We start from the raw sequence: 27,500 nt of genomic DNA, 5'->3' as shown, positions 1-27,500 counted from the left end.
TAGACTACAACATGCTGTGCACTGTGGTTTCGTTTCACATTGTCATGGCTGCTGGTGCTTCTGATCATAACAAACCAACGGACCATTATGTTTTTGCCGGATTTTCATGGTTGAAAGCTTATACTTCAGCCTATGCTCTAAAGGTAATAAAACAATCTCGGCAGCGTAGAATATTGGATTAAATAGCGGGGAACGCGTGTTACGCAGTAACTGGCATTTCTATGACCCTCAAGGAGAAACTCAAGAAGAAAATCCAGACCTCCCAAAATAAATTGGTTAGAGTGAACCTTAAGTTGCATCCTAGAACTCATCTTCTCCCTGCCCACTTCACCAGTCTGGGGTGGCTTAAAGTGGAGGAGAGAGTATCCCAATTTAAAATGCGTCTAGTTCACAGGATTAGAAATAATGTAGCACCCAAATATTTCAGCGACTACTTTTCAAAGGTTAGTGATACTCACAGGCACTACACCAGAGGGAGCCCTACTGATTTTAAACCCTGCCATTTTCACAGCAATATGGGAAAAACATCATTCCTATACTCGGCAGCAGTTCAGTGGAATGGCTTGCCTTCCAGCCTCAAGGTGATCGGTTCCTTTGAAAACTTTAAATCCACATTAAAAAGATGGTTGGCCGATAACATGTCCTAATTTTTAATTTTAAGTATACTGACTTTTTTAGTGTAGAATAGATAAATAGCACAAATGAAAAAAAGGAAAAAAAGAATTTGTCCTGTTTTTGTGTTTTGTGTTTTGTTTGTCTCCTGGCAAAATACAAAGGTATTTTTGTTTTTGTCTGTATTGTATTGTTGCTCCCCTTCCCCTTTCCCCAAGAGGACCACAACGGAAACAAGCCTAACGGCTTTCTTGTGACTCTATCCTTTTTAAATGTATTTTTCAATAAAGTAATCAATCAATCAATCAATCAATCAATCAATCAATCGTTAACATTGATTTTACAATATAAAGTGGGGTCCCAGAGATAGAAATGCCATTAAATGGGATCTGTAGACTAATGCATGTCAAACTGGGGGTCCTTGAAATTAAACGGCTTGAGAATCACTGCTAGAGCCGTAAAAATCTTCTCTTATGGGGGTCCCTGGAATATCTTTTCCAATGGGGATCCGCGGGCTAATTAGTGTCAATTTGGGGGTCCTTCACATGAAAAGGTTTGGGAACCACTGATCGCAAGCTTATAGATCGGCTATCTTCACTGTTTTCATTTAAAAATCACACTTGTGTAAAGTGAGGGGCGCCATGTCTCAGTCTTTTGCTGCCATGTCACGGGGAGGCATGAATAAAGAAAACCTAAAAAGTACATATAGACTTGGCTGCCACATAAGTTCACGTGGGGCACACCCACAGCCAGATGAGTTCACGTGGGGCACACCCACAGCCAGATGAGTTCACGTGGGGCAATGTTGTCACCCAGCGTAAAGACAGCAATCGTGTGCCATGCATCACCTACTGTAGCCCTCCAGATGAGTACACTTTATGTTCCACTACAGCAGCATTGCAACAGCTAAACCTTCCTCCTCCAAGACGTACAGCCCAGTAGAACAATTCTCTCACCAGCACAACTAGAGTCTTATTGTTCACGTTTTTCAACTTGGTTCAGTGGCGCACAATAAGCCCATGGGTTGGGTTGACCGATCAAGGAATCCAGTGGCTGTTGATCTTCCAAATATGGTCAGTTGAACGGCAACACAGCGGCAGTCCAGACGAGACTCTGGAAAATCCCCCCCATGGGGCCATTACACACTCTGTTCAGCGGTGTTCACAGCTAAGGCCAAGCAAAATAATACTTTGGTCTCCGGTTGCTGACCGACTCTATTAAATATGCGCAACCCAGATGATTTTATTGGCATTTGGTGAAGAAAAAGAAAAGTCAAAATCCGAGTCAAACCAGATAGCCAGTAGCTCTCCGCTTCAAAACACTAGTTCATGTTTCAGCTTAGCCTTTATTACTTGAAGATTTCTTTTTTACATATTGTATTTATTAAGGATGTCAAAGTTAACGCACGCAAATTCCTCGTCAATTTCATTGACGCGCGATTAACGCAACGCACAGTGAACGATAGCCTCTCTCTCTCACTCCGCTCTGACCCTCCGTCCTCAGTGATTCAGCAGCAGTGCACCAAGCAGGCAGGCAGGCTGCTCTTTGTACTCATAGCTGAGCTACAGTAATTGTCTTTCACCCAACACCGTCAGTACGGCAGAGCAGCCGTTTAGCTCATTATTAATTTATTTGCTCCACGTGTAAGATCAGATGCTCTTTGAAGTGGACATTGGTCAAAAACAAAAGCTCAGACAGTTTTGTTTGACAAAGATAGCAGTTAGTTGTGAAAGCTTGACGCTACACTCATGCTAATGTTGACTACTAACGCTAACAACAGACTGAGGGGGTTCCAGGTGGTCCAGGTGGTCCATTTCCACTCTCAAGAGTTGAATTATTGTTAAACATCAGCATTACTTAAGTTAAAACTCAAAAGTCTTCAACCAGTGTGTGGACATTCTATTCAAAGTTTTCAAATGTTTAGCTGTAGGCATACCGTGTTATGTTTTCTGACACTCTTTTGTAAGTACAGTGTACTTTAGAATTAGAATTATTTAAAAGATGGTAACTCAGGCAAATATTTAAGTTATTAAAAAAGAAGCCTATCCATCATTGCCGTAGGGGAAACAATTAAAATAAAATAAATAAATTCCTTGCTACCCATCCTTCCCACGAAAATAAATAATCAAACAGTCTGAAAGCAACGGAAGCTCTGAAAACCATCCTCAGTAAAAGCTGGACAAGCTTTATATTATTAATACCCCCCCTCCTCTCTCTCTCTCTCCATCCTCCCTCTCCCTCATCCTTTCCTCCTCCTCCTCCTCCTCCTCCTCCTCCACCAGACTCTTCCCCTTCCACCCCGCAGCCCACGGACCCGTTGGCGCCGTGCCCCCCTCTCCGCCCTGCGCCCGCCGCGCTCCCCTGGGCGCCGGTGCTGTCCGGAGGTGGCGGCGAGGCGGGGAAGTACTGCTGCCTGTGCGGAGCCTGGTTCAACAACCCCCTGATGGCCCAGCAGCACTACGAGGGCAAGAAGCACCGGCGCAACGCCGGCCGGGCACGCCTCCTGGAGCAGCTCGCCGGCAGCCTGGACGCCACGGAGAGCACAGGTCAGACGCTTTCAACGCACGCCAAACCGGGGGGTGGGGGAAGTAGGGGGGGAAGTTGAGGGCAGGAGGGCTAGAGAAGGGTTCCTCTAACCCATTTTGGGCGGGAACCCATTTTGGTGTTAGCATTATGTTATGCTTTAGCTATTGAAAAATAGCAGATCTACAAGCTCATAGCGCGCCACCGAGTGGCGCGCTACGAGCTCGTAGGTCTGCTATTTTTGAAAAATCGAAGAACGACTGACATAGAAACATAGCTTTTTCAGAAAACTGTCAGGATGTAGAAGACATTTTTAGAATCTGATCTCAGGTCAAAATGGGCTAAAGTGGGTTCCACTGAAGGCCAGGGTGCCGTGACACAAGTCCTAGGGGTCCTATAGGGGGTCCTAGGGGTGCCGCAGAATCCTTTGATAATATTTGACTTTGTAAAGCAGACCACCTGGGTTGCACTGTACTTATTGGTGCGTTCTTACTCAGTCCCATAAATAGTACTACAAGCTCTCAACGCCACGTTTGGAGCTTGCAGATCTGCTACTCCTGAATTAGAATCCTGAAAAGTAACAGTTTTGGACATAGGAGGTTTCCACTCGACAGAGACGATAAACATCACTGAACGATACGCACGCGCACGCGCACACGCACACGCACACACACACGCACACACACACACACACACACAGAGAGAAAGACCATCAGCTTGTCCCATACGAGTCGAATCTGCAAAATGTAGAACAGCGTAATGTAGTTGGCATTTGCCATCCCCTGGGTCACCGAATGACACCCGTGTTGACATGCTAAAAGAACTTCGTGTCCAGCATGTTAGTTTGTGCATACCTTTGACATGTACACTGGTGTCAGGAATGTGTCCTTAGCGACAGTTCACAGATAAAATTAGCACAGGCCCACCGGCTATTCAGGAGATAGGCATTCTCCTAACTTGACTCTTAGCTTTCACGCTAGTTAGCACTATAGCATCCCTGGCATGCATGTTAAACAGGGTGTGGGGTGGTGCAGCGGGGCTCCCTGCGAACCCGTGTTTCCGCGCTTCAAATTAGCTCTGTAACAAGACTAGAGTCGGTGATGATGGTGACAGCTCAGCGAGTAGAGAGTAGAATACTATTTCTGCTTGATAGTTGAAGCCAATGAATCACGCCCACAGGATGTCAGCTGCTGCACGCATGCAGGGTCAGTCAATACTCTCACACAAAGGATTGAACTGAGCTGATTTCATATCTATATTTTATTCATTTGTTAAACTGAAGATCAGTTACCATGGCAAGCTGCAGAACGTTTAAAAAAAATAATCCTATCACACTTGGACTCTCTCTCTCTCTCTCTCTCTCTCTCCCCCCCAATACCACTAGTGTTGCCAGATTTTGTGAGAGAAACGAGAAGACAGGTCTATATTGTCTGATATATTCCATACCTGTTGCAATGCGTTCAGCTTGTAGGAAATGCACACACAAAACGCAACCCACAACTATCAATACGTACAAGCAATGGATGAACAAGCCCGCAGTTGCTTAAATAATAAGCGGACTTGCTCATTATACACTTGTTCCAAGACGTTATTCAATATTAGAAAGAGTGATTCGTACTGGTCTATTTTAGTCCTGACGCTGCATACAATAGTGAGATCCCATATAACAAGCCAGCAGACATCAGCACAGCAAAAAAGAAAAGCCGGGCACAACACACACACACACACCCGCACGCGCACGTGTGTAATTCCTACATGTGGCCAAGGCTGCCACGAGGCGCCACGTTTGCTCCAGGTGACGTGACACAAATCATCATCTCAGGAAGCCAATCACATTAAGAGCAGTGACTCACATTGCCGCCCACAGTGGCTATGGGGCTTAATGTTGTGTCACGTTGGATATCGTCTTCTGCAGGATGCGAACGCCGCACACGCACACGCACACACACACACACACACACACACACACACACACACACACACACACACACACACACACACACACACACACACACACACACACACACACACACCATTCTGGCCTGTTTTGTTTTCTCAGAAAAGAGCTGACTGTTGCTCGATCTGCAAACCAAGGAGTTCATAAGATGAACACGAACATGAAATAGATACATTTAGTTAGATATATCTCATTACAAGCTGCTTTTGATGTCCTCAGCCATGCAAGGCACCATAATAACCTGCTCATCAAAGGCTGTTTGCGGTTCTGTGTCTTGCATCACGGTGGGTGGTGGTGGGAGGACAGCAGTTAATCCATTGAGACCTGGAACGCATCCATGTCACGTTAGCGTTTAACCACATTAACCATTAACCCATTTTGGGGCGGCAACCCGTTTTGGTGTTTTAAACATTGTTATAATTTAGCTATTGAAAAATAGCAGATCTACAAGCTCATAGCGCGCCACCGAGTGGCGCGCTATGAACTTGTAGGTCTGATATTTTTGAAAAATCGTTAAAATGTGCCTCAAATCTTTCCGAAAATTGTCATGATTTAGAAAACTTTTTTTTTTTTATTTCGACGTCAGGCCTGAATGGGTTAAAACCTGGCCTGCACAGCTCCTTGCCGTCATGGCATACCGGTAGCAGAGAGCTTCATAAGGACAGGCCAGCACTGCCCTCACCATTCAATTCCATTACGATTCACCAGTAGGTAAAACGGTTCAATTGGATTCAATTCTATACTTTTCTATTAGGGATGTCCCGATCACGTTTTTTGCTTCCGATCCGATTCCGCTCATTTGATTTTGAGTATCTGCCGATACCGATTTTTCCCGATCCGATATTTATATTTTTTATAGAACACGCTTATGCCATATGCCATATCACAATAGTACAATATCTCAAATCACAGACAATATCCAGTCTAATATCATGATATGGATATAATATTGATACTAGGGATGTCCCGATCACGTTTTTTGGCTCCCGATCCGATTCCGATCATTTGAAAATGACGTGATCGGCCCCAATTTCCGATCACCCGATCCGATCGGGACAACCCTATTTTATATATTAGGCTATTGCACAACATGGTACATTTTTCATGAGTCAATAATTGCGACCGACGCAGGATATGTTATCCGATCATGCCTTGTGACATCACGTGACATCATGCAGACCCTTAACGCCTCCATATATGGTCACGCCTCATGACATCACGCCTCATGACACGTCATGCCACCATATATATGGCCATCTCCATAAGATCACGACACTGACCTCATCTAACCCTCGATAACTATACATGGAGAAGACTGGATCATCACCTAGATCTGCATATATGGAGCCGGCCAGCAACTCTTGTTGATCTGACCTCATCAAACCCTGTACACTCAAGACATGCTCCATATATGGCCAGTACAGAATTAATTCTGTTGATCTGACCCCCCATGGCAAAGCGCCAGCGCTCGCCCAGCAGTCTGTCGTCTGCCGTCACCCAGGCGGATGCGTGCACGCGACCTCGGTCGGTTATAGGCTTCAATTATCGATTATTTCACGTTGCGTCGATGCAGAATCGTGCACGGCCGGATCGCGATGCATTGCTGAACTGATTATTTTTGACACCACTACCCAGGGGGCAAACCACCCTTTTTTTAGGAAACCTGCATTTGTCATAACATACAAAGTTGTCCACCAGAAATATTATCTATGACCCCATAGGATCACAACCTATATGCACAACCCGGTCAATTTTTGGGCCAAAGTCGAATATGGCCGCCCCAATATTAGCCCCTATTAGTTATAATGGGGGGTGAATAGTGCAACATTTTAAACTGAGAGATATTTCCACGAAACTTCTCAGGTTGATCAATGATATGATATGATATGGTGGAAATGTACAGTACATTTACTAAAGCACTGTACATCATAGAGCTTACAGTGCCTTGGGAGGATGGTGTGGATAAGGCATATACAGTACACACATGATAATGCTATAGGAACGCTGAGATGGGCCAACAGGGAACAAAAAGGGCCGGAAAAACCATGTTTGCCCAGTGGAGAAGTTGCCTGTAGAAGCTTCGTAGTTAAGTCAACTACCAGGTTCTTTAAGGACACGGGCCAGTCCGAGGCCAGGGCCAACGTCAAGCCATCACCCCACACACCGGTGCTGCTGAAAGGGCAAGTCAGGAGAGACAACAGGGGAAGCACATCTGGGCACGCCAGATGTCACCACCGAGCCCTCTGGAGGGGTCGGCGGTGACTATTCAACCAAACACCAAAGCAGGGGGGTGCCCCACGCGATGACCCCAATCACGCCGCGCTCGCCTCCTTGCACCACTCAACCCTGAAATGGCATCGTTGTCCCAACTCACATCGGCAGGTTTAAGCAAAGGATTGTATCCGGGAGGTATGCAGGCAGTCAGCTTGGCTCAGGGAAGGGGGACATGACACCCCCTGCTAGCTGTGCAGAGTTCCATGCAAGGCACTCGGGATTATGAACATCATGTCCCCGTCCTGTAATTCTTAAAAGTCACGGACACAGCTGCAGGAGGACCCTGGGATATCAGCACAACTGCTGACAACTTGTTACGGTCACCATGGAGCCTATGGCCCTTCCTGGAGTAGACGTCTCCCCTACTGTGTACCTCTAACCAGTCTCAACCAATCTCACTCCATTATTCTGCTGTACTGTACATTATTCTTGCATGCTAGAAATGTATAGTGTCGCTGTCGGGGGGAGAAACTTTTTACGTCCAAAACCGTTACTTTTCAGGGAATGTGGGAAATAGTTTTATTTAGTCACACAAGCTCTTGTAAATACGTGTCATTTAAATATGAAAACCCACACAGATACACTTTACCACTCTCAACCTGGTGTCCCTATTTTGGGCATGTCATTATGTGACAGTTTTTAAACATAGCAGTTCTAAAATAGCAATGTATAGCGCTGAAATTTTAGCTACCATATTTTTTACATGACAATGCCATACGATGTATAAAATACTGCATATATTTGTGAAAGAAATTGAAACATGGAGATTTATAGTACATGTAAAAATATACATGATTGACAAGTAATTGTCTTCTGACTGAAGATCCATAATTCCAAATACACAGTTCTTTAGCTCATGCACTGACAAAAGTCCACAGTTGAGTCCTGGATGTTATTGAGTACCACAGACGAAAAACTGTCTACTAAGTCCAAATTTCATTCTGACCCCTCCACGAAAAGGCCTCGTTGTCCTGACCCCTTATCTATCATTTATACATTATGGATAAATAGTGTGGACTGTTTTTCGTCTGTGGCATTCAACACATAACAGGGTTCAAATCAATGACAGATCCGTTTGGTTACATTTGAACCCTCTCAGAGTTCCAAATGGATAAATGAACACATGCACTAACACCTAATGGTAGAAAGTAACTAGTATTGTACTTAAGTACAATTTGGAGGTATTTGTACTTTACTTGCGTATTTGCAATTTCCAATACTTTTACTTCTACTCCACTACATCTCAGAGTCAAATATTGCACTTTTACTCCACTGCAATTATTTGAAAACTTGAGTTACTAGTTACTCTGTAGATTTTGATTATTGTGACAAAACATTCCGTCTTATATACATTTTGGCTATTTTCTATATATACACATTTTTTTACATTTTAAAACTTGAGAAATGGGGCCTTCTGCCTAGGCATACTTTCTACCTTTGATACTTTAAGTAGCTACATTTTTATTCCCATACTTTTCTACTTTTACTCAAGTACATTTTGAATTCAGGACTTACAGAGTATTTCTGCATTGCATTATTGACACTTTCACTTAAGTAAAAAATGGGAGTATTTTTCCCCACCACTGGACAAATGCACTAACAACCACCAGCGTTCACTTCAGAGACAGATGCAGAGTGAAGTGAGGTCAGCGTTGCATCCATCCGCTGCTAGGCTTGCGTCAAAGACTTCATAAACCAGCCAGCCTGAACGTTTAAGCCTGAGCAAAGTGCGCAGACAAGCGGATGATGTCATCGCTTATGCTTACTTGTGCAATAAATCAAGAGCCGTCGGGGCTTCGCTGTCGTTCTCTCTCTGGAGCGACACCGCTCGCCGCTGTTCTCTATAACCGTCTGTGTGCCGAGACACTCTATCCTTCTAACGCTGCGTTCTCACATCTGATTGGCTTCTCGACACCACTTCAGGTGCGAAGTCACATGTGTACTGTATACTCGCAGTATTCGCAGAGGGACAGCTGCGCTCGGAGAGAGAGAGAGAGAGAGAGAGAGAGACAGAGAGAGAGAGAGAGAGAGCGAGAGAGAGGGAGAGAACAGGAGGAAGAGGTGAGAAAGAGAAGCCAGCCAGGTGTACATTTTGTGTCCTCGTTTTCCCTTTGCAGAACTAGCCCATTTAGGCCTGACGTCGAAATTTAAAAAAAGTTTTCTAAATCATGACAATTTTCTGAAAGATTTGAGGCACATTTTAACGATTTTTCAAAAATAGCAGATCTACAAGTTCATAGCGCGCCACTCGGTGGCGCGCTATGAGCTTGTAGATCTGCTATTTTTCAATAGCTAAATTATAACATAATTAGTAGTTTAAAACACCAAAAGGGGTTCCCACCCAAAATGGGCTAGTCTTATACTTTACAACTCACCACAGCAAAATTGTCAAAGCTAAATAAAAACTGAGGATTTTTTATTGCATTATGACTCTCCCATGTCAGCACCATCATTCCTTGTCCTATAGTGCACCCACGAGTGTGAGTGTGCGTGTGAGTGTGTGAGCGTGCGTGCATGTTTGTTTGGACCTCTGGGGGCAGAAGTTGCTTCGTGTCTCATCTGTCATTCTCATCGGTTCCCGTGAGGCCCAGGTGAATTATTTACAAATGTCCTATTCTCTTCTTCTCCATCCCATCTCTCCATCTCTCTCTCTTTCTTTGTGTCGATCTCTCCCTCTCTCCTTCTCAATCTCTACCTCTCTTACGCCGTCCATCCGTCCGTCTGTCTCAACACTGGTACAGAGACAGACAGAGGCACATTTTGATTTAGTTTTGTCACAGTCTTTTGAATAACATTTAGTCATAATATTTTAGTCATCTTAATTTTTTTTGTCTTAGTCTAGTTTTAGTTGACAAAATATCAAGATTTTCATAGACAAAATCTACAGTTGATTTTGTCGACAAAAATATATTTTGGCTGGCCATGATGGCGTCGTAATGGCTGATATTACGATTGGAATATTGCCATATTGAACGAACACGCAAAAATATTCTGCATGTACATTCAAAACTACTACCACATCATATCATACTCTTCAATCACAACATCACTATACTATGTACTTAACAGCGATACTGCCTGTTAATAATGAATTGCATTTTTATAGCGCTTTTCCAAGTGCTCAAAGCGCTTTATTCGGTTCATTCATTGGGAGGTGAAGCGGACGAACAGTCACTTCCCACATTCATACACCAACGGTGGCGAGCTCACACCGACCAACTCATTGGAGGCAATGTAGGGTTCAGTGTCTTGCCCAAGGACACTTCGACATGTGGACAGGAGGAGCCGGGATTCGAACCACCGACCCAGGGATCATTGGACGACCTGCTCTACCTCCTGAGCCACAGCCGCCCTTTACATGTACAGTACCATATAGGTGCAGATACATTTCTTAGACACACACATACATTAGTATTCCATGTGTCAACATCTATTCTGTATCCCCCCCCATCATTCTTGTTTGTCTAGCATTTCTATCTATTTTCTGTGTCTCTCGGGAGAGACCCGGAGCAAGATCGAAGCGTGACACCAAATCCCTGTGACATTAATATTAATGCAATTTTCTTATTTGTAATTTCTTATATAAATGTATATATAGCGTCGCCTTCGGGTGGAAACCTGATAAGTCCACATCTGTTGCTCGGCAGTGCCTCAGGGGGAGTGGCTGGTAGAGAAGCCAAATGGAAACAGCAAGGTTCCCAGTTCAATCCCAGGCTCCCCCAGTGTTAGTGTAGAAGTAGCCTGGAGCTCACCTATGCTTTCTATGGCATAGGCAGCTCCCGGCAGGATCCGCCGCCAAAAGCTGTGCGCAGCTGCTGGACATGAGACTAATTAATTAGAGCGACAGAGAGAGAGAGGAGTGTGTGGGTGTACGGGTGTGCGTGTGTGCGTCAATTTAACAAAGGTGCAGACGATCAGAAATCAGCAGAGAGTGATCGACGTTTGCGCTACTCTATGCCGAATTGAAGTGGACTCGGACCCAGACTTTTTTTTTTCCTCCCTGGAAATAAAAACGTCTGGGTTTCCGAGGCTAGTGTAGAAGTGACACTGAACCCCTAATTGCTCCCGATGTGCAGGTTGGTGCCTTGCACGGTTTCCTCCTATGAAAAGCGCTATACATGTATAAATGCACCATTTGCACATCAGGATAAAAAAAGAGCAAAAATGTACAAGCTAAAAACCGTGTCGCATTGTGGCACGTTTTATTTTATAAAAAAACTAAAAACTAAAAAGCATAAAAACTTAAAATATGGTCGACAACAACGACGATATCACATCTGAGTTGCACAGTCACACAGAAGGGCTGCGGAGGGAGCCATTATCATCTTCCACACCTTTGGTAACAGCGCAGAACCCCCCGTCCCCCCGAGATGGATCGTGGCAATTTCCAGTGGCATGTTAGCCGGGGTGGGGTGGGGTGGGGGGGTTTGCAACATAAATAACCATGGATGGAAACCCCCCAAGACAGAGTCAGCACACTGTCTGGTCTGTTCCTCCTCTCCAGAGAGATAGCGGACTGCGGGAGCACAATTAAGCCTAATTTATAGGCCTCGGTACGACAGTGTTTGCTTTGCCAAAAAAGGAGAACAGATCTACAAGCCAACATTGCATTATACCATCACCGCACAATGGAGGATAAATTATGCTTCAAGAACCACTGAGATAAGCATTTAGTCTTCCGTGTGTGTGTGTGTGTGTGTGTGTGTGTGTGTGTGTGTGTGTGTGTGTGTGTGTGTGTGTGTGTGTGTGTGCATGTTGATTGATGATCGCGCCCGAGTCTGGAAACGAGACTGACCGCTACTCCCGTGGGATAGACCTCAGTGCTGCACATTCCACTTGGATATGATGACACGTGCGCAAACACACACACACACACACACACACAGGCAGGCAGGCACGCATGTACAGAACACACACGCACACATGCACACATGGCCAATATACAGGTGGATGGATTCTGTCTCTTCTCAAAAGCAGAAAGAACTTTTTTTATAAAGCAATTAGTTGATTAGTTATGGAGCTTCTCAAACTATAGCAGTACAGCAAAGACTGCAGCAGCGTTGCCATTCTGAATTGGGGGGCGGGGGCGGTGCGGCCTATTTTTGACCTATTTCCTGAAGTCATATGAAAAATGTAAAGGTGATCCAGATCCAGGTGTCTTTTTAGTACTAAAGACAGAGAGGTGCAATTAAAATTCACTGTGAAACAACCAATTTAAATCTGTTCTTTTTATACAGCATGTGCCGAATTTGACACCAAAGCACATTCCTGATCTGCTCTTGCGTACGAGGCTGTCACCTCATTCAATGGGTTGTTTCACAGCGTTATTTCATTTCACCGCCCCATCTTTACCAAAGACATTTCTGACTGTGACATTCGGGAAACTGGCCAAAAATAGTTCCCTTCAGATGGAGCTAGCAGCACCACAGCGGAGCAGACCGTTTGTAATTCACTTTAAAAAAAAAGAATCTGATTGCATATCATTGTAACTGGAGCTATCTCAGGTCTACGTGAATTACATTACAATCAAGCATTTCTCTGATCTAACCGTGGGAAACTGTTCTCCATTAAAGGGAGGTAACATGGGGACAGGTGAGTGGTTTAACCGTTAAACCACTCCCCTGTCCCCACGTTACCTCCCTATATTCCCCCAGTTCCCAAGAAGGAACTCGGGTAACATTGTATATACAGTCCTATGAGTAGTTTTGGATTCCTCTTTATCTTGTTCTGCAACTCTGCTGTGTCTCATGACCTGGTTGGTGTCTGCTGGCTCTGTGCTGCTGGGTATTAAATGTTTGGCCCTGCAGCACCTGCAGCCTGAGTCTGAGTCATGGAGGCTTCATTATGCAAAAGTGTCTCACAGGGACCAATAAACGAGGGCCCTTCTCCCGCTCGTCATTATCGACCAGACTCTAGAAAATATTGTGATAAGAATGTGAGCTCACGTCAGCCAGCCCAAATTAGCTCACACCCGCGTGCACGCACACGCACACACACACACACATCACACAAATGCCATAAAATATATACCCTTGAACATTTGCATGCATACGCAAAAGAGTCTATTCACAGTCCTGCAAAGCCTTGCGCTGTCACTCACATGCACACTGTGCCCTGCATGTAATTAACATGGATTAGGGCATAATTCCCTCCCCTGCTGGATGTAGTTGATTAACCAAAACAGCGTGCGTGCGCGCGTGCATGCGTGCGCTGCTTCTGTTGCTGGAGGCAGTGGTTGCACGCACACACACACACACACACACTCTCTCTCTTGATATGAATCAGTCATACTCAGCAGGGCAGAGCGGTAGGCAGTGGCACTCCATATCCATCAGGCAGAAAGCGGGGAGATGACGATTGTACGCACTCATACTGTGTTTTGGCACGCGTGCGCGTGCACACACACACACACACACACACACACACACACACACACACACACACACACACACACACACACACACACACACACACACACACACACACACACACACACACACACACACACACACACACACACACACACACACACACACACTCCTAGCTTTGTTACATACAGTACTGTAGAACAATAGAGGTCTTTCATCAGAGATGTGGGCTGGGGTAAAAAAGACGGTACAGTACAGTACAGTGCAGTACAGTACAGCAGGGGTTCTCAACCCGTGGGTCGTGAAATTATTTTGGGGGGTCCCCAAATTATTTTCTGGCTGGAAAGTGGAAATGAAGAGTTTACATATAGTACACATAATACATGCATACACCTTCCCTAATGATTATATCTGGTTTCAGTATAGTACCACAGATGAAAAACAGTCCAAATTTCATTCTGACCCCTCCACGAAAAGGCCTCGTTGTCCTGAACCCTTATCTATCATTTATACATTATGGATCAATAGTGTGGACTTAGACTGTAGCAGTAGCAGTCAATTTATATTGGGGGTCGGGAGGGGGCAGGGCGGTACAGTACAGTACAGTACAGTACAGTACAGTACAGTACAGTACAGTACAGTACAGTACAGTACGGTAACCCTTCAATACTCTCTTCTAAAATGAATAGCCCTTTGATAAACGGGAAGAGGTGATAGCAAACTTGGCAGAAGAGGAAGTGATGCCTTCTCTCTCTGCCTCTCACAGATACATTAAGCGTGATTTATACTTACGTGCACCACACAATAAGATATACTGTACAACTTAAGGCTAAGCTCGGCTATTATAGATCGTCTGGCTAATTTCGGCGCGTGAACCAAATATAAATCAAGAATAAATATGGCATCAGTCATTACACATTTAACCCATTCTGGACGGGCACCCCTTTTGGTGTTTTAACTAAGCATTATGTTATACTTTATAGCTATTGAAAAATAGCAGATCTACAAGATCATAGCGCGCCACTCGGTGGCGCGCTATGATCTTGTAGGTCTGCTATTTTTGAAAAATCGTGAAAATGCGGCAACAAATCTTTGAATATTATATTCTTTCAGAGCGAACGTTTTTTATATTTCGACGTCAGGCCTAAATGGGTTAATACATGCAAAAGTAGATATCAACCATTAAAGTATTCCGTTCTCTAGGCCAATAATTCAGTCACGGCTGTCTTTTAAATGGCTGCTTGTCCTCCATCACCTGCAGAGCCACGGGAGGGGATTTGTACTGTGTCACATTATGCAGCTCCGAGGCTGCCGTCGATGACCTCATGCTGCTCCCGCACTATATTAGTACTTCATCTCCCAACATGCATTGCCAATTACTGCCAGGAAAGATCAAAAGGTGGTGGAATATGCCGACAAGTCATAAATCAACCAGACAGTAATGACGGAGCGGAAAAGGGCACGGATACAGTACACGCACGCACGCACGCACGCACGCACGCACGCACGCACGCACGCACGCACGCACGCACGCACGCACGCACGCACGCACGCACGCACGCACGCCACCCCTTCTTAGTGCGTGACCGACATGCACAAAAACACAACACAAGGTCACGTGCTCGTCCTGCACCTACGGAATAAATATAGGCATAGACATTGATTTTACAATAAATTGGGGTTCCCAGAGATACAAATGTCATTAAATGGGGGTCCGTAGACTAATGCATGTCAAACTGAGGGTCCTTGAAATTAAACAGTTTAGAATCACTGCTAGAGACGTAAAAATCTTCTCTTATGGGGGTCCCTGGCATATCTTTTCAAATGGGGGTCCGCGGGCAACTTACTGTCAATTTGGGGGTCCCTCATATGAAAACGTTTGGGAAGCACTTTTTCTAGTTCCCGGTAGGGGTGGGCCATATATGGAAAAATATGATATATGCACAAGCCCTATAGGTCTGTACATGTGGGATTTACACTCTCCACATTCCGTATAAGTGGCATATTACAGTCTTTAGGATGCAAGTTGTAGCTCCTTCTACGACACCTCCTTCCTCCCCGTTTAAACACAGCATGGACCGTGAACAGCAGGACTCCAGTACCACAGCATGTCATGCCTGTCTTGTTTCCTCACGTTCCGTCTTTCATTTGCCATTTACTCTCATCTCTCTCCAGTGCTATGGAATTTATCCACAAACAGTTTACTTTATTTTTGGCTCCCTCTGTCCCGCACCCTCCATTCCACCCAGTGGCGTGCACAGACATTTAGAGGGGCAGGTGCTCAAGTTAAAAAAGGGCACCTTGTGCAGCGCGTGGAACCGGCCGGTTGCCTTAATCCATTTTGGGCGGGAACCCCTTTTGGTGTTAGCATTATGTTATGCTTTAGCTATTGAAAAATAGCAGATCTACAAGCTCATAGCGCGCCACCGAGTGGCGCGCTATGAACTTGTAGGTCTGCTATTTTTGAAAAAAAAAAAAATCTCTGGTGCTCTAGCACCCTTTAGTGTCTATCTGTGCACGCCACTGATTCCACCGGTCCCCCAAATCCCCCCCCGTCCTTCCTGTCCCCATCTAAACCAATTCTAACCGCTCTTTATCTGTCTCCATCCATCTGTCATGCCATCTATTTTTGGGGTGTTCATCTCGACCACCTGCAAACCCTCTAATTAGATCACATCTGCTTTGGTGCACACGGTGCCATACCTGACAATATACACAACGCACGCACGCACGCACGCACGCACGCACGCACGCACGCACGCACGCACGCACGCACGCACGCACACGCACACGCACACGCACACACACACACACACACACACAGTAGGGAGTAAAAGCCAGTGGACTAGAGATCTAAAAATGTAAGTGCTAATGACTAGTCTAATCAAATCTTCCTGCGGATAGGCTGTAATTAGGGAAACGACTCTGCACTGTGTGCCATGTAGAAATACGTTTCTATAGGGGTGGGGGGGGGGGGGGGGGGGGGGATGTTTCTGCTGATGACATTGATGATGATAATTATGATCATGACGACGTTTTGCATAATTATTACGGTCAACGAAGGCATGGTTAGAATAACTGCTGGGCTCTGTGTGTGTGTGTGTGTGTGTGTGTGTGTGTGTGTGTGTGCGCGCGTGCGTGCGTGCGTGTTTGCAGGGCTGCGCAGTAGCTACTCGTGCAGTGTGTGCAGTGTGGTCCTAAACTCCATTGAGCAGTACCATGCACACCTCCAGGGCTCCAAGCACCAGAACAAGTAAGCTGAACAACCCAGGACAGTATGTGCGTGCGTGCGTGCGTGCGTGCGTGCGTGCGTGCGTGCGTGCGTGCGTGCGTGCGTGCGTGCGTGCGTGCGTGCGTGCGTGCGTGCGTGCGTGCGTGCGTGCGTGCGTGCGTGCGTGCGTGCGTATGTATATGTATGGACGGACAGACAGACACATGAATGCATATGGATGAAAGGATGGCTGGATGGATGAACGAACACCTAATTGATCACCTCAGTGTAATAATGTATTTCCAATGAGAGTTGATTAGCCATGAAAACCACCTCTACTGTATCTGTCTATGGACAGTTTTTACTGTCTGGGGGAAATGAAGTGAGACGCTGCCCTATAAAAGTCACAGACTTCTCCCACGGCTCCACAGAGAGTACTGCATGATATCCATTTCACATAACGGTATAATGGCTATAGTTACCTGTTATTTTACTGCAAATGTTATCACCTGATCATGGGAGATGAGAAGAAGACGGCAGGTGTTGTGAAGTGAATTTGTTCCGGATGTAATCACATTCCAGAGGTCACACGTACATCGAGGATACTAGATCAGAGTTTAAATCATTTTGACCTGAGATCAGATTCTAAAAATGTCTTCTACATCCTGACAGTTTTCTGAAAAAGCTATGTTTCTATGTCAGTCGTTCTTCGATTTTTCAAAAATAGCAGACCTACAAGCTTGTAGATCTGCTGTTTTTCAATAGCTAAAGCATAACATAATGCTAACACCAAAAGGGGTTCCCGCCCCAAAATGGGTTAAACCAAACTTTTCCTTGCCAAGGACCTCCTCATACTGTATGGCTCACAACAACTCACATTGCAAAGCTATGTTCTAGGTACAGTACAGTCACATTTGCACATCCAGTATAGTGAAATGTAACAAATAGAGTGCAGACAGTGATTTAAATACACATACAGCCACAGGAGGTGCATAACGAGTGCTTGAATCATCACATCTGATCTCAGATCAGATCTCAAACCTCACGGTGAGGGACATCCATATTGACATGCGGGGGGGGGGCTAATGATAGAAAACTATTACATTTAACGCACCCACCGTGAGATATGCTGTGACAGTGGTTGCAGGCAGTTTCCAGTGTGCGTGCGTGCGTGCGTGCGTGCGTGCGTGCGTGCGTGCGTGCGTGCGTGCGTGCGTGCGTGCGTGCGTGCGTGCGTGCGTGCGCTTGTAATACTACACTCATGAGGCACAAGTTTAGTGGAATTTGAGAAAAATATATTGTGGACAACTTTCCTGGTCCTCACAAGAGATGGATCTTTTTATGGTTAAAATGATTTGGGGAGTTAGACTTACAGTGATGAAAAGATTCAGGTTGGGGTTAGGTTAAGCGTTGTACTTGTGACTCGTTGTGAGCTTGTAGCTCAATTCATTTTGTCTTTAGAATTTGCATAAAAAATGGCCAAAAAGTTGAAAAATAAAATGTGTTCATAATGTGTAGTCCTAAAATATTGTCCTCACAACTATAGTAATGCAAACGTGTGTGAGTGAGTTTGTGCACGCATGCGTGCACATACACGTGCACGTGCATGCTTTAGGGCTTGCAGCAATGTCATGGAAATGAAGTGTGTCAGGAAGGGAATATTTGCGAGACAAAAAATGCCCAAGGCTGTGTTTGGGATTTTTCTGGTTCCTTTTTTAGAGTTATGGGTGTTCAGCTGAAATGTCTGCAGCTATCGAAAATAGAACTTGACTTGTACGGGGATGCGCACACACACGCGCGCACAGCCGCACACACACGCACACACGCACGGACCGAACTTCTGCAAAAATAAAAAGTCAACTGTCTCTCAGACTGAGTGGTGGCAGAAGTGAGGACAGAGAGAGAAAAAACAACAACAGAAATGCAAGTAAACAGAACAAAGAAGCTTAAGAGTGCACCGATAGCGCTCCTGGTACAGCTCACACCATATCAACGCACAATGTTTGCCGCAGCTGGTCTGAAACTCGACCTGGGGCTCTTTGCTACATGCCATCTCTTCTCTCTTCAATCATGCCTTCCCTGTCTGTCTCTGTATACATTCTCTGTATGATTGTTACTATCAAAACAGAAAATGCTGGGGACAAAAACAACATAGAAGACATTTCAAAAATCCTATATAGTTTCAATGTACAGATTATTATTATTTTTGATAGTATATTATTTAGACTAATGCTATATACAGTTGGAGGCCATCGATATTGTCCTTTTCTTTTTGCTGAGGTTTGCGTGATCTGCGCAAAACCCCCTTTGGTGTTTTAAACATTATGTTATAATTTAGCTATTGAAAAATAGCAGATCTACAAGCTACGAGCTTCTAGGTCTGCTATTTTTGAAAAATCGTGAAAATATTTATTTCAGAAAACTGGAGGATTTAGAAGGATTTTTTTTTAATTTTGAGGTCAGGCCTAAATGGGTCAAATGATAAGGGACAATGTCGGTGGCACCCAACTGTAGGTCCTTTGTTTACGTGTGATCCTATAGTTTACTGAGGCACGACTACACTGTCTCTCTGCATTGGATGTATGCACAGTATGTTTGTACATGTTTGTTCTTGTACAGTAAGTCGCACATGAGCGTCTGCTAAATGCCTAAATTGTAAATCACTTAGAATCAAGGGGTTTTATGTGTGTAATGCTGCTCATGCGTGTACTGTTATGTGCAGTGAAAGGGAGGTGTGGCAGAGAGACAAGGAGACAGCGATAAAAATAGGAGAAAGGCGACATACAAGGGGAATCGTTAGGGGAGGACAGGTGTGAGCGATCAAGAGCGAGAGAGTGAGATGCTAAAGAAAGATCGGACAAAGAGACGGATCGAGGAGACACAGAGAAAATGGAAAAAGATGCGAGGCAATGAGAAATACAACACGTGATGTCGTGTGCCGAAAATAGCGGATCACTGCCGTACGACATCGTATAAATCAGGCTTACAACCGAAGTGAGAGACAAAGATACGTTTTTGGAGTAGTGGTCTGAGAGCTCCAGGTTTTTTACTGCTTAGAATGGAGGAGATAGACTGACAGGCCGTCTGGGGCAGGTGAAGGCCTGGTTAGATTGAATGAGAAGTACCGGTGCTTGGGGGATTTAGGAGTCGGGCTGACAGGTCATGGAATAGATAGAAGAGGCCATCTTCTCAGACGGGCTTAGTGGAAGCACTCTGAAGTTATTCCGGGGGCAATGGATTTGACTTTGGCTTGTTCACCGCAATGTCACCAAGGGAAGAGCAGATATGTGGGACATTTTTTTACACTAAATGTAACAAAAAATGCACCGTGTGTACCGGCGTCTTTGCAGTGGTGTAAAGTAACCAAGTACATTTACTAAATTGTTTTCACGCTACTACAATTATTTGAGAGCTTTAGTTACGAGTTAACTTTGAAGATTTAGATTATGAATGCAAAACATATACATAAGGTGGGTTTAAATTAAGCTTTATATTAACCCATTTTGACCTGAGATCAGATTCTAAAAATGTCTTCTACATCCTGACAGTTTTCTGAAAAAGCTATGTTTCTATGTCAGTCGTTCTTCGATTTTTCAAAAATAGCAGACCTACAAGCTCGTAGCGCGCCACTCCGTGGCGCGCTATGAGCTTGTAGATCTGCTATTTTTCAATAGCTAAAGCATAACATAATGCTAACACCAAAAGGGGTTCCCGCCTAAAATGGGTTAAGCCAATCAGGTGAGGGCATCCATTCATCAGCTTATGCATTATGTCTCAGTTCCAATTTGGTCTGCTCTTGTCTTTGTGTCCTCACTTCCAAAGTCATCCACTTGTCCTGTACCTGTGGGTTTACTCTCCTGAGTGGATTACACGTGTTTTGAGTTTCCTTGTTGCCTCAAGAATGCGTCAAAAACCTCCACGAAGTCTCCATGTGGTGCATAATGGATAGAAAATAAGTCATTTTATGGTTGAACTACTATTTTATCCACTGCCTGGATCTTTGGGGACACTGCAACATGATTTCATGTCATCAGAGGAAGAGTTACATTGCGAGTGTATAGTGGCTGCTTTGGGGACAGGGCAACATGTCATTTACAGTGACATTTACTAGGACATACATCAAGGGAATTATGGTGGAAAGCCATGCCATTTCAGTGTGGGCCAGAATGACACAGAGTGTGTGCGGGGGTTGTGTGGAGAGTTGTTGATGAAGAGAGCTGCAAGCTCTGCTGCGCGCTGCCATTATAGATCCTCAGAGAAACGGGGTACACGACCGAAGGTTCCACCTCATCAAACACACTCTGTTCTTTTCTGCCTTCCATCCGATCATTTTCACATGAAACTATAGACTACACACTGTGTATGCGTGTGCATGTGTATGTGCGCGTGTGTGTGTGTGTGTGCGCGTGTGTGTGTTTCTCTCTCTCTCTCTCTCCAGGGCCGGCCTTAGCCTTTATTAGCCCTAGGCAAGAGCATCCTCCCATTAAACCCTATACTCTGGCCGGCCAAACGGAGGTCTCCGTCCTATTAAATAATTACACACCAGTTTACAGCCTGGGAGCGTCTATTGAGCAATATTCGATTTTAATTTCCGGTTGGGACGTCATCCAAAGTGTTCCCCCTCCATTTTAATGGATGGGAAGAAAAATCTTAAAACGTGAAAAACTCTTAATCTAAATCAATGATTCCAATTAACCAAAGATTATGTATTTGACTGCCCATCGCGTTCCCGTCGCTTGTCGCGTTAGAAGTCATCATACCTCCATTGGTTGTCGATCCTCCCGCGTGTGTTTTAACTACATGCTTTTATATCTAGCACAAACCAAGATGGCGTTGTGTCACCTTGAAATGGGCTCTGAAATTGCTGGGCGTACTGAGTTAATGTTTAGGCTACATTTAGCTGCTACACCCACATCCAGGATAACATCCCGTCCGTCGGTAAAAGTGCTCGGCTGCTATAAATCGCTGGGCACATTCATTTAATGGATTAAATAATTACAATGAAGGTGTTAACTGGAGTCCCCCAGGGCGCTATACTAGGCCAAAAAAAAGCAGATCTACAAGCCAACAATGCGGCACAGAGCGACTCATTGGGCTTGTAGATTGGTTATTTTCTCTGAATGTTTGCCCCAGAATAGAGATGCTAGGGTTCAAGTGGTTAATTCTGCACAACCTGTGATCAAATGCCATCATACACACACATTTACACACAAGAACAGAGCAATAAACCACGATGTCTTATTTACAACAAAGGTCTGCTGTTACTTAGACAACCAGCGGACAGCAATCTCAGATAACATAACTAAAATAACAAAAGCAATACAAAATAATAAGGTAGGATGTTCTGAACTCGTCTTGTGCCTTTTTTGAGTCATTATTCCTGGCATTCCTGCACTGGTTTAGAGTGTTTCTGTGAGAACAGCTTGCAGCAAAAGCAGTACAGACAGTACTTCTCTGAATACATAAGCCAGCTACTCTACATTTGTTTCCCCCCAATTTACTGTATATATTAGTTTCCTACCAGTAAGCCTGAGGTCGCGTGCACTGGCCATATATGGAGTGTCTTGAATACAGGGTTTGATGAGGTCAGATCAACATGTGGAATGTCAGAACAGGTCAGCTCCATTATGGAGATTTAAGGGTGGCAGCGTGGGCAGTGTCTCGAGTGTACAGGGTTTGTGATGAGGGCCCAAGTAGGGTAGGGCCTTAATTTTTGGGCCTGTTGAGAACTCTAGTTTTCGCCGGCTGCACTAATTTGGGGCAGGCCTGTCTAGAGTTTAAATGGACAGGTATCAGTCAATAAGACATATGCTGATACTAATATTGATGACATCAGGGATCTCCATATATGAGCTTAATTGCGACAGCAGGTTGCATTTACTATGACACCAGGGATCTCCATCCCTGATGATGTCACGTGATGTCACGAGACCTGGGCACCATATATGGGGGCTTTCCCCATGCATGGGGATTTTGAGTGATACACAGACGGGAAATGCACGATTCCATAGTTAACACTCTTATGGCCCAGCGTCATTTGGAACCATTAAATCAGTACGCACAGTGACAATCACCCCACCCCCCCCGGACAATCACCGACCAACCGAGGTGGTTGCTTCTAAAGCGACGGAACCGCGATGGGCCGTCAATTGTTAGAATTGAAATCATTGAATAGAGTTATAAGAGTTATTCACGTTTTAAGATTTTTAATTCCATCCATTAGAACCACTGGACCACTTTGGATGACGGACTAGCTGGAAATGACATTGAATGTTGCTCAATAGACGCTCTCAGGCTGGTGCGCTCTGTTATGAAACGAGTAATGTTCCGTCTTTTGATCAATCTCCGTCTACAGTATGGCGTCGGGGGTAATTAGAACCTCCATCTGGGGCGATAAGAGTGTTAACTGCAACCTTTGGTCGCAATAAAAGTTCTGATAGAGTCCTCTTCTTACAAATGTTCTTCTCACCTCATCAGGCATGGCTCGACAGTGAGAGGGGTCAATACCGTATAGTGCTGCCGTAAAGCTAATACTGCACTACAAACGGTGGCAAAACGGCTTCAGCAGCAGGGCTTGCCGAACCGACCAAAGTTCTTAGAGGACACAATTGTTTTATACTTGCTCCGAGTTCTGAACGCCCCGCCCTGCCCCGCCGCACACACACACACACACACACACACACACACGCACACGCACACGCACACTGACAAAAAGACACACACAGAACATCCCTCTTACAGACGACTATAGCCTCTTGCAGAGCCACGGCACTCAATGTTTTCCAGACCTTCCACGTGTCTTTTGGTCTGTAGTTGTGACTTTTCTGCTGCACCCGGAGGGTTAAAATAATATGACTCCAAATATTTATCCGTGGCATTTTATGCTTCATTCCAGATACAATAGGTCAGTGTAGAAAGGAAAGGAAACCAAGGAGCAGCGACAGAGGAGAGACATGCAAAGAAACACAGGGGTTGGATTGGAAAGCAGGTTGTCGTGCCCACAAGCAGCATAATTATGGTCTGAAGTGACTGAACCACCAGCCACCCAAGGTGCATGGGGGGGCATATTAACCCATTCAGGCCTGACCTCGAAATTTAAAAAAAAATCTTCTAAATCCTCCAGTTTTCTGAAATAAATATTTTCACGATTTTTCGAAAATAGCAGACCTACAAGCTCGTAGCGCGCCACTCGGTGGCGCGCTATGAGCTTGTAGATCTGCTATTTTTCAATAGCTAAATTATAACATAATGTTTCAAATAACAAAAGGGGTTCCCGCCCGAAATGGGTTAATGTTCTGTGTTCTGGCAAAAATAAAAATATATATACACAGGCATATATTTCCCAGTGCCCCCTCAACATTTTGGTACCATAGGGCCGGTGAATGTCTAGAAAGAAGAAGGTGTATCTGTCACTGTATACAGCTAGGACTATACACGAAGCAAAATGCAAGTATGCGTGGCCCTCAAAATACTGTGTATTACACAACCACATACTATGACAGTAATAGAAACAAAAATAAATACCGACTATACCTACTGTAGGGCTGTTTGTCCCTATGAGGAACCTCTACACGTAACATCTATCACCCACGCACGCACGCACGCATGCACGCACGCACGCACGCACGCACGCACGCACGCACGCACGCACGCACGCACGCACAGAAAAATCCCCAAATGTTAGTGCTTCGCATTCTCTGATCTACAACCGAGTGCAATAAGAGGACATAATACCGCATGATAGCATACACAGCCAGTAAGCCACTGTCACTGCCTGTCGTGCAGCGTACTGTGTGGAGCAATGCATACTCCGCTGACATCAAAGCCCAAAGACTTGTTAGTGTCAACACTAATACAAAGAGGACTACCTCCGAGGCATTGCGAGTTTAGGAATATAAAGTGTCTTGAAATAAGTAGTGTATCTGTGCGTGCGTGCGTGCGTGCGTGGGTGTGTGATTGTCCTCCTGCAAGAGTTTTCTAATTTGTGGATTATTAGGCTGCTTATTAAGTAGCTGTGTGCGTGTGTGTGTGTAAGAGTGTGCAAGAAAGAGTGAGAGAGAGCGTACATCAGCCGAGATTATTTTGTTCATGTCTTTGGGGTGTTGAGGGGCTCGTCAAGGATTTGTCAAACTAACGTGAGACCCTCCGCTACATCTGCATGTGTGTCTAGGTGTGCATGCAAAACACGTGCGTGCGTGCATGCGTGCGTGCGTGCGTGCGTGCGTGCGTGCGTGCGTGCGTGCGTGCGTGCGTGCGTGCGTGCGTGCGTGCGTGCGTGCGTGCGTGCGTGCGTGCGCGGGCTTGTGTAAGGAGCTTTGAAGCAGAGATGAGAGCATGGCTGACAGAGGCAGTGGATTAGCGCTCACCAAAGAAACGGACATTTAAAAAAAAAAGCTGTTGTGTGTGTGTGCGTGTGTGTGTGTGTCCGTGCATGTGTGTGTGCATGCGTGCGTGCGTGCTGCAGAGGCATAAGAAATGTGTTCATCTATTCCCTCAACAGTTGGATGTGGGTATCTGCCCATGGCCCCGTTCCTCTGCTCAGCAGCAAAGTACACAGTGAGATGCAGGTCAAGTGAAACACAGCTAAACTATTTATGTATCAAAATTAAGTCATCCGTATCATTTGCAGACCTTGAAAAGGTCATTGATGCTTTTATTTCATCATCACTATATGAGACTACAGGTATACTGTCGCTGCACTTTAAAGGGCCTGTGAGTTTCAGAATTGATTTAAAGGTTTTATACTGATGACTTTTAAAGACTTACAAGGCCAGGCTGCTAGAGTTACATTTTATATACGCTGGTCCCGGATGAGCCTCAACTCAACCTTAGACCCTCAGGTATACCTTATACAGTAGTTGTTCCTAAAACTGGCTTCATTAAACTCACCTCATTACCTGCAGGGGCGAGCATACTTTTGCAGCCCGGGCACCAAAGCTTTGCCTGCATGAGGATCTAAGGCTTGTAAAGTCTGTCATCTTTGAAATCACTTCGGAAAACTTGCTTTTATTTCATGGTCTTTTCTTTCTTTTCAAAATAGTTTTATTCAGGTTTTTGTAACAGTAGCCCAGGGGCAAGTATTAAACAGACATATAAAATATAAAAATTAAACTCAATCCCCTATCCCACCCTCCCCCACCCACAATCCCAAGGATAGTCGGAAAAACAGTCTGGAGGAAATAAAATAAATAAATATATCTATATACACACATACACAAAAATACATGCATTTCATTTTTTAATTTTTTTACCTTTTTTTCTTCTGACTTTTTTTTCTCTCTTTCTTCTTTTTTACCCATTTCTCACAATGTAGTCGTTTGGCCAATTCCCAACCCCTCCCACCCCTTCCCCAACATGTGCAGTCTCTCTAAGTGCTAGCCCCAACAGCTGGTCATGTGGAAGGTGTTTTTTTGTGTGTAGTGATCCACAGATTAATTTACAAGGTACAGCTGTAGAGTTAATAGGGACTTTAAGCAACGACGGCTACGGCAGTCCGCTCCGGCAAGCGGAAATGGATCAGTGCTCGATAGATAAAACTGCTTGCCGTCGCAGCCGCTGTATCTCCTATTCCTTGTCCCAGATGGCATTTTTGGTCAAGACAAGGTTTATTGGCCTGGGCCATGGCTCAGTGGTCCAGGCGACTTGGCTCGTAATCCAGTCTGGCAGTGTGCCGCGGGTTCGACTCCTGATCCCGACGTCCTTTACTGCATGTCTTCCCCCCATCTCTCTCCCCATTTCCTGTCAGCCTACTGTCTGTCCCTCCATAAAAAAATATAAAATAAAGGCGAAAGCCAAAAAAATAAAACATACAAAAAAAAGTTTATTCTACGGCAGGGAGCCGACGCTGTGCCCTCAGTGCACTCGCTTAGCTCCGTTTGGTACACAGGACCTAAACACGCGTCGTCCAACTTCCTATTTGACCTATATGGTCGCAATAATAATAATAATAATAATACTAATATTGATCTGTCCATTACTGTTGGGCCTGTATGGCAAGATAAGTAGGACAAAAAAAATAACAGTTGGACAACAGCACAAAGCAAATGTGTTAACTAAGCCGAGAAAAAAGATAGCTTGCCAAGTGAGCAGCACTGAAACGCAAAATGAAGTAAATTAAGGTGAATTTGCCAGATCTGTAATCATCACCTTGCCCAAAATGCACTTGAAAAACAAAACGTTTAAATGGTCAGCATTGTTGGCAGTTGTTCTCACATTCAGAACATTTTTTTACACATTCAGAATTTAATGAGCACTCCCGATATAGTCCCTACAGTACATCAACGTTCATAAATCTCTAAAATTATGGTAGCTTTCTCTGCTCAGCCGGGACTAAGTATGTGTTAATAAAATTAATGTCCAAATGGATTTGGTTGTATTTGGTACACTCCCAGAGTCAACCCAGGCCACTGTATGATCTACAACAGGGCTTCCAAAACCTTTCAGCTCAACACCCCAAACTAAAAGACATAGTGAATCATTTGTCTCTGTCGGCCAGAAACCTCTTATCTCCATATTCTAACTTTTTTCGTAAATACTGCCCCACTTCTTTTTTTAT

General features: G+C 44.8%; 1 protein-coding gene across 2 annotated transcripts in view; it reads left to right on the top strand.

Moving 5' to 3' along the window:
• LOC306931363 (zinc finger matrin-type protein 4) overlaps positions 1-27,500 on the top strand; it is a 124,483-nt gene that overhangs the window by 86,404 nt on the left and 10,579 nt on the right. For both annotated transcript variants that reach the window (XM_079512731.1, XM_079512730.1), the window contains exons 5-6: positions 2,895-3,158; positions 16,891-16,987. In XM_079512731.1, coding sequence (XP_079368857.1) covers positions 2,895-3,158; positions 16,891-16,987 — 361 coding nt within the window. The remainder of the gene's footprint in view (positions 1-2,894; positions 3,159-16,890; positions 16,988-27,500) is intronic.

The sequence above is a fragment of the Electrona antarctica genome (genome assembly GCF_951216825.1).
Source record: "Electrona antarctica genome assembly, chromosome: 10".
Classification (NCBI taxonomy): Eukaryota; Metazoa; Chordata; class Actinopteri; order Myctophiformes; family Myctophidae; genus Electrona; species Electrona antarctica.
Note: the sequence above shows the minus strand (reverse complement) of the source record. Positions and strands in the feature narration are given on the sequence as shown.